This window comes from Pelobates fuscus, chromosome 5, assembly GCF_036172605.1.
Source record: "Pelobates fuscus isolate aPelFus1 chromosome 5, aPelFus1.pri, whole genome shotgun sequence".
Lineage (NCBI taxonomy): Eukaryota > Metazoa > Chordata > Amphibia > Anura > Pelobatidae > Pelobates > Pelobates fuscus.
In genome coordinates this window covers 178683758-178698160 of record NC_086321.1, presented here as the reverse complement: position 1 = coordinate 178698160, position 14403 = coordinate 178683758, and the positions used below count along the sequence as shown (strand labels likewise).

Genomic DNA, 14403 nt, shown 5'->3' with positions numbered 1-14403 from the left:
AAAAAATTCAAGTGTCAATAATAAATTAAACAACTTATACAAAAAATGTTTTTAACTGATTCAACAGCCAGAAGTAGAAGAGGTAGGACCAATCCTAGCCTGCACCTGAAGATATTTCACAGACAGACATTATGAAACATTACTGAAGAGTCACAGATCTTACTAATTAAAGGCAACAGTCTCACAATTACCTTAAAGAGTATTTCAGGAATTTACAGTTTAATCAGTTTGATAAAACAAATTTAAATAATTCATACAAATTAGGGAACTAGAAATATGCATGTTTTCATTATCGTTGATTCAAATGCATTATTACAATAAAATAAAATAACCAAACCTCATCAATGCCTTCCTCTTCATGAAAGGTACGAGACAGAAAAAGACATGTCATAGTTTCTTCTTTTTTGGTGAACAGAATAAAATCTTTCCCAATTCGCATAGAACCACTGTTGAATTAAAAAAGGTAGATACTTTAGTGCATGCAGAACTAAAATACAAGCTGGATACTCTGGACACCAACAAAACATATGTATTTTAGCTCATTTGGCCCAAATAATTAGCTCTATTTCTAACAATTTGCCCCTTCCTTTGGCTCTAAGCATGTACAGCTTCAAATCAATACACTACAAACGGATTCCTACTCCAGCCATCCATTGAGAGATGATGGGAAATTATAAGAAGAGGGATGTGCAAGTTGTTTGAAGCATCACCTTACACCACAAAGTGCTTCACTCATAAGGCAAAGTAGCCTTTACTGTGTCTAATTACATATTTTACTGTATTGTTATTTCAATTTCAAATTACATTGCATTGTATATATCAATATACAAACACACACACACACTATATGTAGAAAAGTATTGGGACACACCTCTCAAATACTGAATTACCGGTGTTTCAATCAGACCAATAAAATCAAGCACCTTGCCATGTAGTCTGCCTTTACAAACATTTGTGAAAAAATGGGCCATTCTGAAGCAGTCAGTGAAATCATGCGTGGTACTATAATAGGATGCCACCTTTGCAATGAATCGGTTTGTGAAATGTCATCCCTGTTAGATATTCCACGGTTAGCTGTGAGTGGTATTTTTGGAAAGTGGAAGCATTTAGGAACAGCAGCAACTCAATGGAAGACTACGTAAAGTCAGAGAGCAGAGTCACGTGCTTTGTAAAAGTTGCCAGCGCTCTGCTGATTCCATTAGCTGAATATCAGCACAAAAACTGTGCAGCAGGAGCTTCATGGAATTAGAATTCATGGCCAAGCAGCTGCATGTAAGTCTCACATCACCAAGTACAATGCCATGATCAAGTGGTATAAACACACTGCTACTGGACTCTGGAGCAGTGGAAACATTCTGTGGAGTAACAAATCACTCTTCTGATTGGCAGTCTGAGGGGTGAGTCTGCATTTGGCAGATGCCGTGAGAACGTTACCTGCCTGACTGCACTGTGTTAACTGTAAAGAAGTTTGGTGGAGGAGGGATAATGGTATAGGGCTGTTTTTCAGGGGTTGGGCTAGGCCCCTTACTTTTAGTGAAGGGAAATCTTATGCTTCAGCATACCAAGATATTTTGAACAATACTATGCTGCCAACTTTGTGGGAACAGTTTGAAGAAGGCCCTTTCCTATTCCAACAAAACTGTGCTCTAATACACAAAACAAGGTCCATTAAGACATGGCTGAATGAGTTTGGTGAGTAAGAAGTTGACAGGCCCGCACAGAGGCCTGACATCAACCCCATCAAACACCTTCAGGATGAATTGGAATGGAGACGGAGAGCCAGGCCTTCTCATCCACCAGTGCCTGACCTCACAAATGCTCTACTGGTGAATGGGTACACGAATTCCTGCAGGAACACTCCAAAATCCTGTGGACAGCCTTCCCAGAAGAGTAGAAGCTGTTCGAAATGCAATGGAGGTTCACCTACATATTAATTTTTATGTATTTAAAATGTAATGTCATAGTAGTCCATGTTGGAGTAATGATCAGGTGTCCCAATTCTTTTGTATTATATTATAACTGGAGCCTCTCACTCGTCTATATGTAGTGCTTGCCCTGGTGCCAAATCTGTGGCCACATAAATAAAAATGTTTTAAAAATAAACAAAGACCACTCATGGGTTTTTGATGCCCCCCCCAAAAAATCTGCTGCCTTTATTATAACAGCATGTTGCAAATCATGTTTTTTCTTTTTCGTAATGCTTTGATTACTATTTGTAGTAAAGAAGTAAAAGCGACAGGGCTGTCTTAATCTGCAAACATCTTAACAGCTTTAAAAACCCGAGCATGTACAGGTGATACTCGAAAAATGTGAATATCGTGCAAAAGTTCATTTATTTCATTAATGCAACGTAAAAGGGGAAACTAATATATGAGATAGACGAATTACATGCAAAGCAAGATAGTGCAATTGTGATTGGTCATAAGTGCGATGTTTATGGCTTACAGCTCATGACAACCCCAAATCTACAATCTCAGTAAATTAGAATATTGTGAAACGGTGGAATATTCTAGGCTCACAGTGTCCCACTCTAATCAGCTAAGTAAGCCATAACACCTGCAAAGGGTTTCTGAGCCTTTAAATGGTCTCTAAATCTGGTTCAGTAGGAATCACAATCATGGGGAAGACTGCTGACCTGACAGTTGTGTGCAAAAAGCATTCATTGACACCCTCCGTAAGGAGGGAAAGCCTCAAAAAGGTAATTGCGAAGGAAGTTGGATGTTCCCAAAGTGCTGTATCAAAGCACATTAATAGAAAGTTATGTGGAAGGGAAAAGTGTGGAAGAAAAAGGTGCACAAGCAGCAGAGATGACCGCAGTCTGGAGAGGAGTCAGGAAAAGGCTATTCAAAAGTGTTGGGGACTTTCACAAGGAGTGGACATAGGGTGGAGTCAGTGCATCAAGAGCCACCACACACAGACGGATCCTGGACATTGGCTTCAGATGTCGTATTCCTCTTGTCAAGCAGCTCCTGAACAACAAACAACGTCAGAAGCATCTTACCTGGGCTAAAGAAAAACAGACCTGGTCTGTTGCTCGGTGGTCCAAAGTCCCCTTTTCTGATGAGAGCAACTTTTGCATCTCATTTGGAAACCTGTTCACACTGCAAGATGCTTGAAGTCCAGTGTGAAGTTTCCACAGTCTGTGTTGATTTGGGGAGCCATGTCATCTGCTGGTGTTGGTCCACTGTGCTTCATTAAGTCCAAGGTTAACACAGCCGTCTACTAGGAGATTTTGGAGCACTTCATGCTTCCTTCCACAGACAAGCTTTATGGGGATGCTGACTTCATTTTCCAGCAGGACTTAGCACCTGCCCACACTGCGAAAAGCACCAAAGCCTGGTTCAATGACCGTGGGATTACTGTGCTTGATTGGCCAGCAAACTAACCTGACCTGAACCCCATAGAGAATCTATGGGGCATTGCCAAGAGATAGATGAGAGACATGAGACCGAACAATGCAGAAGAGCTGAAGGCCGCTATTGAAGCAGGCTGATAGCTTCCATGCCACGCCACATTGAGGCAGTAATTGCTGCAAAAGGGGCTCAAACCAACTACTGAGTCCATATGCATGCTTATAATTTTCAGAGGTCCGATACTGTTCTATCCTTGTTTTATTGATTGCATGTAATATTCTAATTTACTGAGATTGTGGATTTGGGGTTTTCATGAGCTGTAAGCCATAATCATCGCACTTATGACAAATCACGCTTGAACTATCTTGCTTTGCATGTAATGCGTCTATCTCATGAATTAGTTTCCCCTTTTACTTTGCATTACTGAAATAAATGAACTTTGCACGATATTCTAATTTTTCGAGTATCACCTGTACATCGGAAACAGAACCTTTTGGCAATGACAAAAGCAGCAAACACGATTAAAATATTATAATAATACAAAAAAAAAATTATTCCTACAAAAATCCATGCAACTACTTACGATTTTAAGCCATTTCCATATTGTCCAATTTGAATAGATTCTGGGGTTCTTTTAGCAGAACGACCAAATTGAATAACACCAGCAGATTCACCTAAAATAATAAATAAAAACACAAACACTTTTTTTTACCGTTTAATAAAACCTTTCCTGGAATAAAAAACAAACATAATTATTCAAAAGTTAAGTAATGCTAGTTTTCTGTCAATCTGAGATAGTATAGAAACATAGAATGTGACGGCAGATAAGAACCATTCGACCCATGTGAGGAAGGCTGAACTTGATGGACGCAAGCAAGTCTCTTTTCAGCTATGTAACTATGTAATTAGTCCCTGGCCTTACCTTATAGTTAGGATACCCTTGTGCCTATCCCGTACATGCTTAAACTCCTTTACTATGTTAACCTCTACCACTTCAGCTGGAAGGCTATTCCATGCATCCACTACCCTCTCAGTAAAGTAATACCAATTAACCAGTTGTTTGTACCAAAACAAATACCGTATATACTCGAGTATAAGCCGACCCGAATATAAGCCGAGGCCCCTAATTTTACCCCAAAAAACTGGGAAAACTTATTGACTCGAGTATAAGACTAGGGTGGGAAATGCAGTAGCTACTGGTAAATTTCTAAATAAAATTAGATCCTAAAAAAATTATATTAATTGAATATTTATTTACAGTGTGTGTATATAATGAATGCAGTGTGTATATAATGAATGCAGCGTGTGTATATAATGAATGCAGCGTGTGTATATAATGAATGCAGCGTGTGTATATAATGAATGCAGCGTGTGTATATAATGAATGCAGCGTGTGTATATAATGAATGCAGCGTGTGTATATAATGAATGCAGCGTGTGTATATAATGAATGCAGCGTGTGTATAGTATGAGTGCAGCGTGTGTATAGTATGAGTGCAGCGTGTGTATAGTATGAGTGCAGCGTGTGTGTATGAGTGCAGCGTGTGTGTATGAGTGCAGCGTGTGTGTATGAGTGCAGCGTGTGTGTATGAGTGCAGCGTGTGTGTATGAGTGCAGCGTGTGTGTATGAGTGCAGCGTGTGTGTATGAGTGCAGCGTGTGTGTATGAGTGCAGCGTGTGTGTATGAGAAACATAGAAACATAGAATGTGACGGCAGATAAGAACCATTCGGCCCATCTAGTCTGCCCAGTTTTCTAAATACTTTCATTAGTCTTATCTTATAGTTAGGATAGCCTTATGCCTATCCCACGCATGCTTAAACTCCTTTACTGTGTTAACCTCTACCACTTCAGCTGGAAGGCTATTCCATGCATCCACTACCCTCTCAGTAAAGTAATACTTACTGATATTATTTGTAAACCTTTGTCCCTCTAATTTAAGACTATGTCCTCTTGTTGTGGTAGTTTTTCTTCTTTTAAATATAGTCTTCTCCTTTACTGTGTTGATTCCCTTTATGTATTTAAATGTTTCTATCATATCCCCCTGTCTTATCTTTCCTCTAAGCTATACATGTTAAGTTCCTTTAACCTTTCCTTGTAAGTTTTATTCTGCAATCCATGAACCAGTTTAGTAGCCCTTCTCTGAACTATCTCTAAGGTATCAATATCCTTCTGGAGATACAGTCTCCAGTACTGCATACAATACTCCAAGTGAGGTCTCACCAGTGTTCTGTACAATGGCATGAGCACTTCCCTCTTTCTACTGCTAATACCTCTCCCTATACAACCAAGCATTCTGCAAGCATTTCCTGCTGCTCGATTACATTGTCTGCCTACCTTTAAGTCATCAGAAATAATCACCCCTAAATCCCTTTCCTCAGATGTTGAGGTTAGGACTCTATCAAATATTCTGTACTCTGCCCTTGGGTTTTTACGTCCAAGATGAATTATCTTGCACTTATCCACATTAAATGTCAGTTGCCACAATGCTGACCATTTTTCTAGTTTACCTAAATCATTTATCATTTGGCTTATCCCTCCTGGAACATCAACCCTGTTACATATTTAGTATCATCAGCAAAAAGACATACCTTACCATCAGGACCTTTTGCAATATCACTAATAAAAATATTAAAGAGAATGGGTCCAAGTACAGATCCCTGAGGTCCCCCACTGGTGACAAGCCCATGCTTCGAATATACACCATTGACTACAACCCTCCCCTCTGTTGCCTGTCACTCAGCCACTGCCTTACCCATTCAACAATATTGGAATCCAGACTTAAAGATTGCAGTTTATTGATAAGCATATGTACAACAGTGTCAAAAGCCTTAATGAAATCTAGATAAGCAATGTCTACTGCACCACCTTGATTATTTTAGTTAATTTAGTCTATTACTCTTGTAGTTTGCTTTGTACTCACTTGGATCCATTCCTGCTCCGTCATCAAGAAAACAAAGCATAAAGCCACCCCTCAAATCTTCTCTTTTCACTGAAAAAAAACAAACAAAACGGCTACTTGTCAGAAATTGTATGCATGTAAAAAACTAAGAACTAAACAATTAAAAATGAATTTGTTAAGCAACGGAGTAGAACACATTTTTTTTACTACCAGAAGAAATTAGGCAATGACAAAATGCCAAGTCAACAGTCCATAGTATCCAACTACAGTGGTACCTCGGTTTACGAATTTAATGCATTCTCCGGGACGTTTTGTATTGCAAAATATTTGTAAACCGAAACGCGGTTTCCCATAGGAATGCACTGAAAACCAATTAATACATTCTGGAGGTCCGACTATAGTCAACATAAGCTGACATCGAAATCAACCCACAATGCAGAACACACAGTAAAAGGCATGAAAATGACAAAGCTCAGCTCCCTACCTTACCACTGCTTGAGAAATGCACCAAAAAAGTAAAAAAAAAAAAAAAGTCCCAACATTTTTTCCAGAATGGCTCCAAAACTCGATGCAAAAGCCGCTCCAACACCACCACACTCGACACCACGTGCTACCCACAGCTCCAGCATGCATGGGGCCGGCGCTATAAACTTCCCAGGCGCAATGCATGCTGGAGAAACTTGCTTTGTATTGCAAAAAAAAATTTGTATTCCAAGGCATTACTTTCAATGGATTTTCATTTGTAAACCGAAAATTATGTTAACCGAGGCGTTTGGAAACCGAGGTACCACTGTACATTCTATTCGCTCTGTGCAAGTACATAGATGGCAGAATTCGTGTTGCTTAACACATACCTGTAAAAATGTCAATTTTTGTAGCATCTGCATCTCTATAAAAACAAAAAGAGCAAATTATATAGCAATGGTCAATATAATCAAACAAAACATACATTTATGTGGTTCACAAGACAAGACAAAGATGTCATCTAAAAATATAACAGACTAAATATATAAACTAAAAAAAATAAAAAATTATATATATACACACACACACACACACAATAACAATAGCATTATTACAGATATAAATGGGGAAAGTGAAAGTCTAAACTAAAAAACATACCTTGCATTATCAACTAATTCAGCCAAAGCCCCAAAGAGAAATTCATGGGTGGTTCTAAAAAGCAAAAAAAAAAAGATATATACTTATTGACATTAAGAAAAAAAAAATTAAAAAGTTTATTGAATGATATGATAATAAAAACTTTCTAAACAGGGGAAACATAAGCAACTAGGGTCATATTTCTAGTATTTATACTCTGCAAGCTTCTATCCATATTTTGCTGCCACGCATTTTTATTTCTAATGGTTCTTGTAGTTGCCTTGAATCTAAAAATAACTGTGTGACGACAAATTCAATTAAATATATATTTTTAAAAGTTACATTTCTTAGCTTTAAACACATTTTCATTGCATATTTGTGAAATAATGAATACAGACTAATAATCTGATATTTTATTCACCAATTACATTAAAAATAGGCAAAATTCTCTTAAGAAAATGCTTTAACAAAAATAAATACATGGAAAAGAAATGTTATATTAATTCTCTTGGAAAACAGACTGTTTAGAATGTTCGATAAGGGGTATAATTCTTTCTTATTCAGGATTTCAGACTTGAATACACAACAAATCATGTTTCTGAATTTTGGTCGATAAATGTAATCCATCTCTGCCCTATTTAGGTTAGAAAACAAAACAAATAATTTGTGCTTGAGATTTTAAACCCCTCGGTATCTTCTGGGGGTCTTTGCATAGTATGCATAGACCCACCCGCTTCCCAGGGTATCAGGCCCACTCAATGTGGGGAAGACCAAGGGACGAGCTAAAGGTTTTTCCTCATGGGTGGTGCCATCTTTAGCTTTTGGTGCTTCAGTGAAAAGCCAACATCACTGCTGAAAATTCAAATGGGCAAGCCAGTACAAAAGAGATCAATGCTAGATCCTGGTAATGACTGCTACAGGAATGACAAACCTTGATCGCAGACGCTTCACCTCTTACCTACCTGCAAAATCTTCATAGGACAAAACAGTCCAGTTTTGTCATACAATCTCTTAATTGCATTTTAATGTTCTAGAGCTTCCAATGCAATCATGAGTATTTGTGGTGATTCTCTTTTAACTAAATACTAAAAAGTGACAGAGCCACTTAGAAATAAAATTCACTTGATTAATGACGCAATGAATTTAAAATTAATTTTAAGAGTTAAAGAATTATATCTAGGTTACAGTGTCCAATTTTTTTTTTTAGTAGCACCAAAAAAGTAGTGAGGTTTATATTGGCTGAAGTGTACACATAGGCTTATCGTCATCTATCATGCTAAAAAGACCAGCCTTGCAGGCGTGACCTTGTAGATTGTAGGAAGGTTCTGGTCACTCCAATTTTTATTTTTTTTTGGTAGTAAAAAGAAGTTTCAATTTGATGTTCTTGTAATTCTAAGCAATTGAGCCTTGCCTTCTCATAATTTCAAAGATTGTTATTTCTAATCGTAAAATAAAAATAGTGGCAAATAAATTCGGAGATGAAAGCATAAGTGTTGATCCAAGAAGATGAGGCAAGACTTGTAAAGACAATCCGTGTAAATACAGTCCTCTTCAGGCTGCTTTCCGTTTTCACCAAATTAAAAGATTTAATATCTTTGTCAAAAACTATGTTCATTATTATGATTCCCAAATCAAGATTCTGCCAATGCCTGTAAAAATTGCACAACTGGCATCAGTCACCAATAGAGCCAAGCGCACAGAGGCAACTTTTCCCTTCTCTCTGAGCTTTATAAATCCATGGGGTAAATCTTATTTGCATGCAAAATACTCACGAATTAGTGTGTAGATATTCAAAGGTCAACTGTGCACGATTTAAACTGCTGTAGTTTGTAAAAGCCATGATGCCAAAATTTGAAAGAATTATGTATAGATAATAAACTGAAATTTTAGGTAGTGCGATCTTCGTAAACCTGTTCAATATGGTTAGATGTGGCCCTATGGAATGTCTTCTTTATAGTTCAAAATTCCATGTATCTATTCAGCAGATAAGTTTGCTAGACATTTCCCGCCTACAATCTCAAAGAACCCTACCACTAAACAAGATGTCAAAGTTTGCCCCCCTAAAAAATAAAATGTAACAGCTTGTGTTGCAGTAGCAACACTGTCTTACAATACGGGTTTACTTAGTCCTTTACACCCTATCCAACATTGATTCTATGTCTTACAAGACTTCAACACACAGCCATTTTTTCCCCCCATCAATAGTCTTATCACCATAGTTTTCCTTATCCAAATCCTGAAGATATTAATATGTATCTTTCAACACCTTTCACTTAAAAAAAAAAAGTCCAAAAATATTGTACAGCTCAAAAACCTATAGAACACATCAAAAGTGTTTTAAATTTTATAAGCATCCCTTCCACCTATTACAAAAAATAAAAACCGAGATGTCTAATCCCAAACAAAGTCTGGTGGCCAAAAAAAATCAAAAAAATCCCTAATGTCCACCAACTGCCACCATGCTCGACTACAGCACGTTCCACGTGAAACCACCGTCAGGACCTTATCGTTTCACTAGATCTTCTTTGCTCTGACCCGCTTGATTATCTCCTCAAACCATACACTACAGCTCTCTGAAACCTAACAACGTGCACCTCCCCCAAGTCTCTACGATTCGTTTCCAGTCCCGCCGCTCCGCCTCTTCCGCAGTGCGCCAAGCTAGCTGGCACCCGATGTTGCTGTGGGCACGTCTAATCGACGCGCGAGTAACGGCTAAAAAATGCGGTTGCGATCGCGCACGAGACCCTCCCGCTCTTTTATCCCTGCTAACGATCGAAATGCCTCGTGCACACCGTGAACAAAAGCATTGTGGAGTACGCCTTCTCTGACGCAGTGATTGGCTTAGGCGGCCTGCATTCCACCAATCGCGTTGCTCCTGGAGGAGGTTCGCAGCGAGGTGGTTGGACCAGTCGAGGTTGGTAGAAGGGGGTGGATAAGTCTCGCCCTGTCGTCACTGCAATGTTAGTCTCCGCCCCGGGGACGTGGCTATTAGCTGGTTCGCTGATTGGCTTCTGTGGGGGGGGTGTGGTACGAAGCAGGACTCCATTTTAGGTCGTTCTCGAGACAAAAGATCCTCGTTGACTCTGGGGAGCGCGCGTTGTTTCATCCAGGGGCTTGAATAGGAAACATTTTAATGATTATTTACCGGATGTTATTTTCCTTCGGGGTTTCGTCGTCTTGCGATTTGCACCCGTAAAGCTGCTGCGCACAAATGAGTTTATTTGTATTTTAAGTCGCGTGTTCTCTTCATAACAATCGGTCCGACGTGTAACCCGAGCGTTTGGTAGTCTTTTTCTTTCTACCTGGATCACGGTACACGGCGAGCACCGAGAGAGGCGGTGGATCGTAACGCACGGAGGGCGCGGTCTTTCAGGCAACTGGTGCATTGTAACGGCTTCTAGTCATCGTCATATGGGCGCCGATAATTGCGAGAGAAGAAATTGTCGGTTAAATTATTGCTAAACGCGTGTGACCTCGCTTACCAGGCATTCTGGTTTCCGAGGTTTGCTGGGATGTAAACACTTGATAATAGAACATCGCTTTCTATTTATTTTTTCCGCGTATAATTTCCAAGCTTGTGTTCAGTCAGCTTTAATATAAAAAAAAAAAAAGCCTAGTGTACGTTTCTCATAGTAAACTTTCAATCTTTAGCTCATCCAAAGCAACTGTGAGCTAAAGATTATAACGTAGGTTATAGCGAGGCATATACCAGGCAGACTTTTGTGAATTGCTAGCCAATTGGCATGTGGCTCGTAAGAGTTGTAGTTCAGTGTCTCGCTGGAGATTTAGAAAGTAGCTGGCGTGTAGAAAATGGTCTATAAACGGTGAGAAACGTGATGTAATATGTAGACTCCTTTTCAACACTCACGTGTATTTATATGTTGGCCAAGTTGCTAGCATATCTAGGTTAAGTGCAATATTTTTCGTTTAGAATTTAGGCTTTTAGTGTGGAAACAACAAACTTAATTTGTGTTTTGTTTTAATGCCAATGTGGCAGCCATCTTGTGGAGAATAGAAACCATCAGTTCTTTTTGAGTGGTGGCTAACTTCCACATAAAGAAATATCAGTTGTATTGCTGGATAATAGGGCAGTTATTTATTTTTCACCATTCTGAATCAATTAAAATTAATTTGTCATAGGGTATTAAGCTTTGCCCTGAATTCTGGACTGTTCCTTTTAAACAGACTTTTTTTTATTAATGCGAGCATCTTAACCTATTACTGTTTTTCTCAACACTGCAGTATCTATCCTAAATCTTTGCTTTTATTTGTTGTCCACCAGACTGCATATTTATGGCTTTTACACAGTCTGTTGTAATGTACACCTTTCTGGGAATCCATTTTGTGAGGAAAAGGGCTTAATTTGCTCATGGTAAAATAGTTCCATTAGCATCCTGCCAAATGTCAAAATTTGCCTGAATCCAGTAAATGTTCAAATGATTTAGGAAGAAACCAGCTATAGTTGTACGTGTATGTAAACTAAAAGTTGTAGGGGCAGTTTAAGGAAAGAAAGAAGCTTAACCCCTTAAGGACCAAACTTCTGGAATAAAAGGGACTTAAAGGGGTTAAAATACAACATGTGACTGTTTGTTTAAAGGCACTTCCTGTCCTTCATCTGTTTAAAAGAGCAGCTTTGTGGGGAAGATTATTGCAAAGCAATAATCTAAATTTATAAAAAAAAAAATTAGAAGATGGCTCATTGCTACAGCAGTTTGGTAGTCCATCTGCAAAGCTTAAGATGTCTCTGAAACATAATTACACTCAAACTGAATGTACCAAAAGTGTTGAGACCGCACCTTTTTCATTACGTTGCTGTAAAGAAATTGTAGTAAATTAAATATATTTAAAGAAAGATTGCATGAAAACATTTAAATATATTTTCTGTTTTTTAATTTGCATTTTTTTCCTTTGTTGGCTGTGGATATGGAAAACTGCAAATTTTTAGTGTGTAAATATCTCTACCTATGCCCAGAAGATGTGAAATGCCTCTAAATGTATTTTAAACCAGGTGTAGTGGGATATTCTACAATTCTCCAGGAAGAAAAACGTAATTTTTAGGAAAGTATTTGGACATTTTTCTTCTCTGCATTCAAGACGTAACTATATAAAGGTTTAATGTTTATTAGACCTGGTTTTATTTACATGAACAACTCATTGCTTACATTTAGCTATATATTGGGGCATCTTAAAATTTGGAAACCTTACTTGTTCTAGCAGTTGATTTTGTCAAATGGTCTAATATTTCTTGGTCAATATGACTATGTGGAGCAAGGATCAAAACAATGACTTCCACAAGATGGCTGCCTCTGCCAGCACAGATCGTCCATCATGCTCAACAGTTTGCCGCAAACATTGAGAAAAGAAGGCTTATCTTTACCAGAAGTTAAGCTGTGAAGATAGAAAATGGAACACAAGTTACTTAACTCTAACTTTAGTTTTTTTTCTCGTTCTCACTGCACTTGGTTCTGGGCGTTGTTCTCTGTAAAACCATGTTATGTGCTTTTTTTTTTTTATATATATATATATAGGATTTTTTAAAGGAATCCCTACTATAAATATCAGCTTTGTGAAGTACAGTTGTTGATGCAGCTCCGTAGAATCATATTGGATGTTGACTAATTTCTTTTGCTGATGCAGTTTGTCGATGTAATGGATATCTGTTTTTGTTTGTGGTTCAAACCCCAATATGTTTTTTTTTTTTTTTTGGTTTTTTTTAAGAGGTAGACAAATTAACACTCATATTTGCTCTATAAAAGCTTGGAACCACTTGGGTAGCATTATCCTATTCGTGGATCTAGTAACCCACAAGTGCATATAAAGATTTACAGTGGATTTTATCAGGACTATATCCATTGTTAGCCTACTGATTTCGGTGTGATTTTGAATTTGCTTAATCTATTGTACTGACCGGGATTATGTTGTTGCCTTTTGGTCAGTGTGGTTTTTAGTTTCTTGCAGGTATCATGTGAATCCTTAAGCCTAATATTTGATGCATACTTTATTTTGGTTTTCCTGAAAAGTTAGGCCAGCAATTTGCATCAGGATTAAGTAAATGGGCAATCACATGTACCAAATGGTTTGGGTCCTGTAGACGCTACTAGTAAAGTCTGCACTTGTGATTCAGCTGTAACCATGCCGGACTAATGCGATTGGTACTGCCAAGGGACCTTCTGTTTCACATATGAATAATAATGTGTGTTTTTTAGCCTACATAGGAATTTTATTTAAAGTTGACATCCTTTGTTCCTGATTAATTGTGCAAAGGTATGGTTTATGATCTCCATTCTTGCAGGCTTTGTCCTGGTAACCTAAGATGCTCAACATGCAGAACTTGAGTCCTACAAGAAACCTTCTATAATCTAAAGGCAAACCTTCAGCCATTTAAAAAGTTCAAAGTATTTGCTAAGATCTAGATCAGGGGTAGGCAACCTACGGCACTAGTGCCATGCACGGCACTCGAGGTGTCTTTGCACGGCACTCAAGGCTGCTAGAGCCAAACACACTCTGGCCTATCAGGAGTCCCAGTAAAACTTCAGATATCTGCTAATACGAAGAGGTGGTGAAGGACAATCGTCAATTTATGCATTGTAGCACATAGAGGAAGTGATCTCTGATCACTTCCTCCCAGCACTTGTGAATGGGAATCCACACTGTAGTAGAGCAGCCCTCGACCTCTATCACAGCTTCTGTTCTTGACCTGTACCTGGCCAGCCTGGTTCCCACTGGAACAGAAATACACAGACATGCAGAATAACCCTCCCCTCATACAAATAATATGAACAGCCCACGCGCACACACAATCCCCACAAATGCAACACCACTAACAATCCACATACATGCACACAACTCCACATGCAGCCTCTCACATGCAATACCCCAAACAGCCCCCACACACTACCAAACACACAATTTGACATATCCATCCACAAACAATTTCACAAGCAGCCCTCATACACAGCCCACATTCATATGTATCATACACGATACCATAAACTACTCCTGAACATATACAATATAATAGCTCATATACGCACAAATACAACGATAC

The 14403-nt window shown here is 38.5% G+C and overlaps 1 protein-coding gene across 1 annotated transcript in view; it reads right to left on the bottom strand.

Moving 5' to 3' along the window:
- Positions 1–10289, bottom strand: part of MORC2 (MORC family CW-type zinc finger 2) — a 59640-nt gene extending 49351 nt beyond the window's left edge. The window contains exons 1-6 of the mRNA XM_063454782.1: positions 9128–10289; positions 7377–7430; positions 7109–7143; positions 6276–6344; positions 3937–4027; positions 338–446 (exon numbers count right to left, since the gene is read on the bottom strand). Coding sequence (XP_063310852.1) covers positions 338–446; positions 3937–4027; positions 6276–6344; positions 7109–7143; positions 7377–7430; positions 9128–9195 — 426 coding nt within the window. The 5' untranslated portion in view covers positions 9196–10289. The remainder of the gene's footprint in view (positions 1–337; positions 447–3936; positions 4028–6275; positions 6345–7108; positions 7144–7376; positions 7431–9127) is intronic.
- Between the last annotated feature and the right edge of the window lie 4114 nt (positions 10290–14403).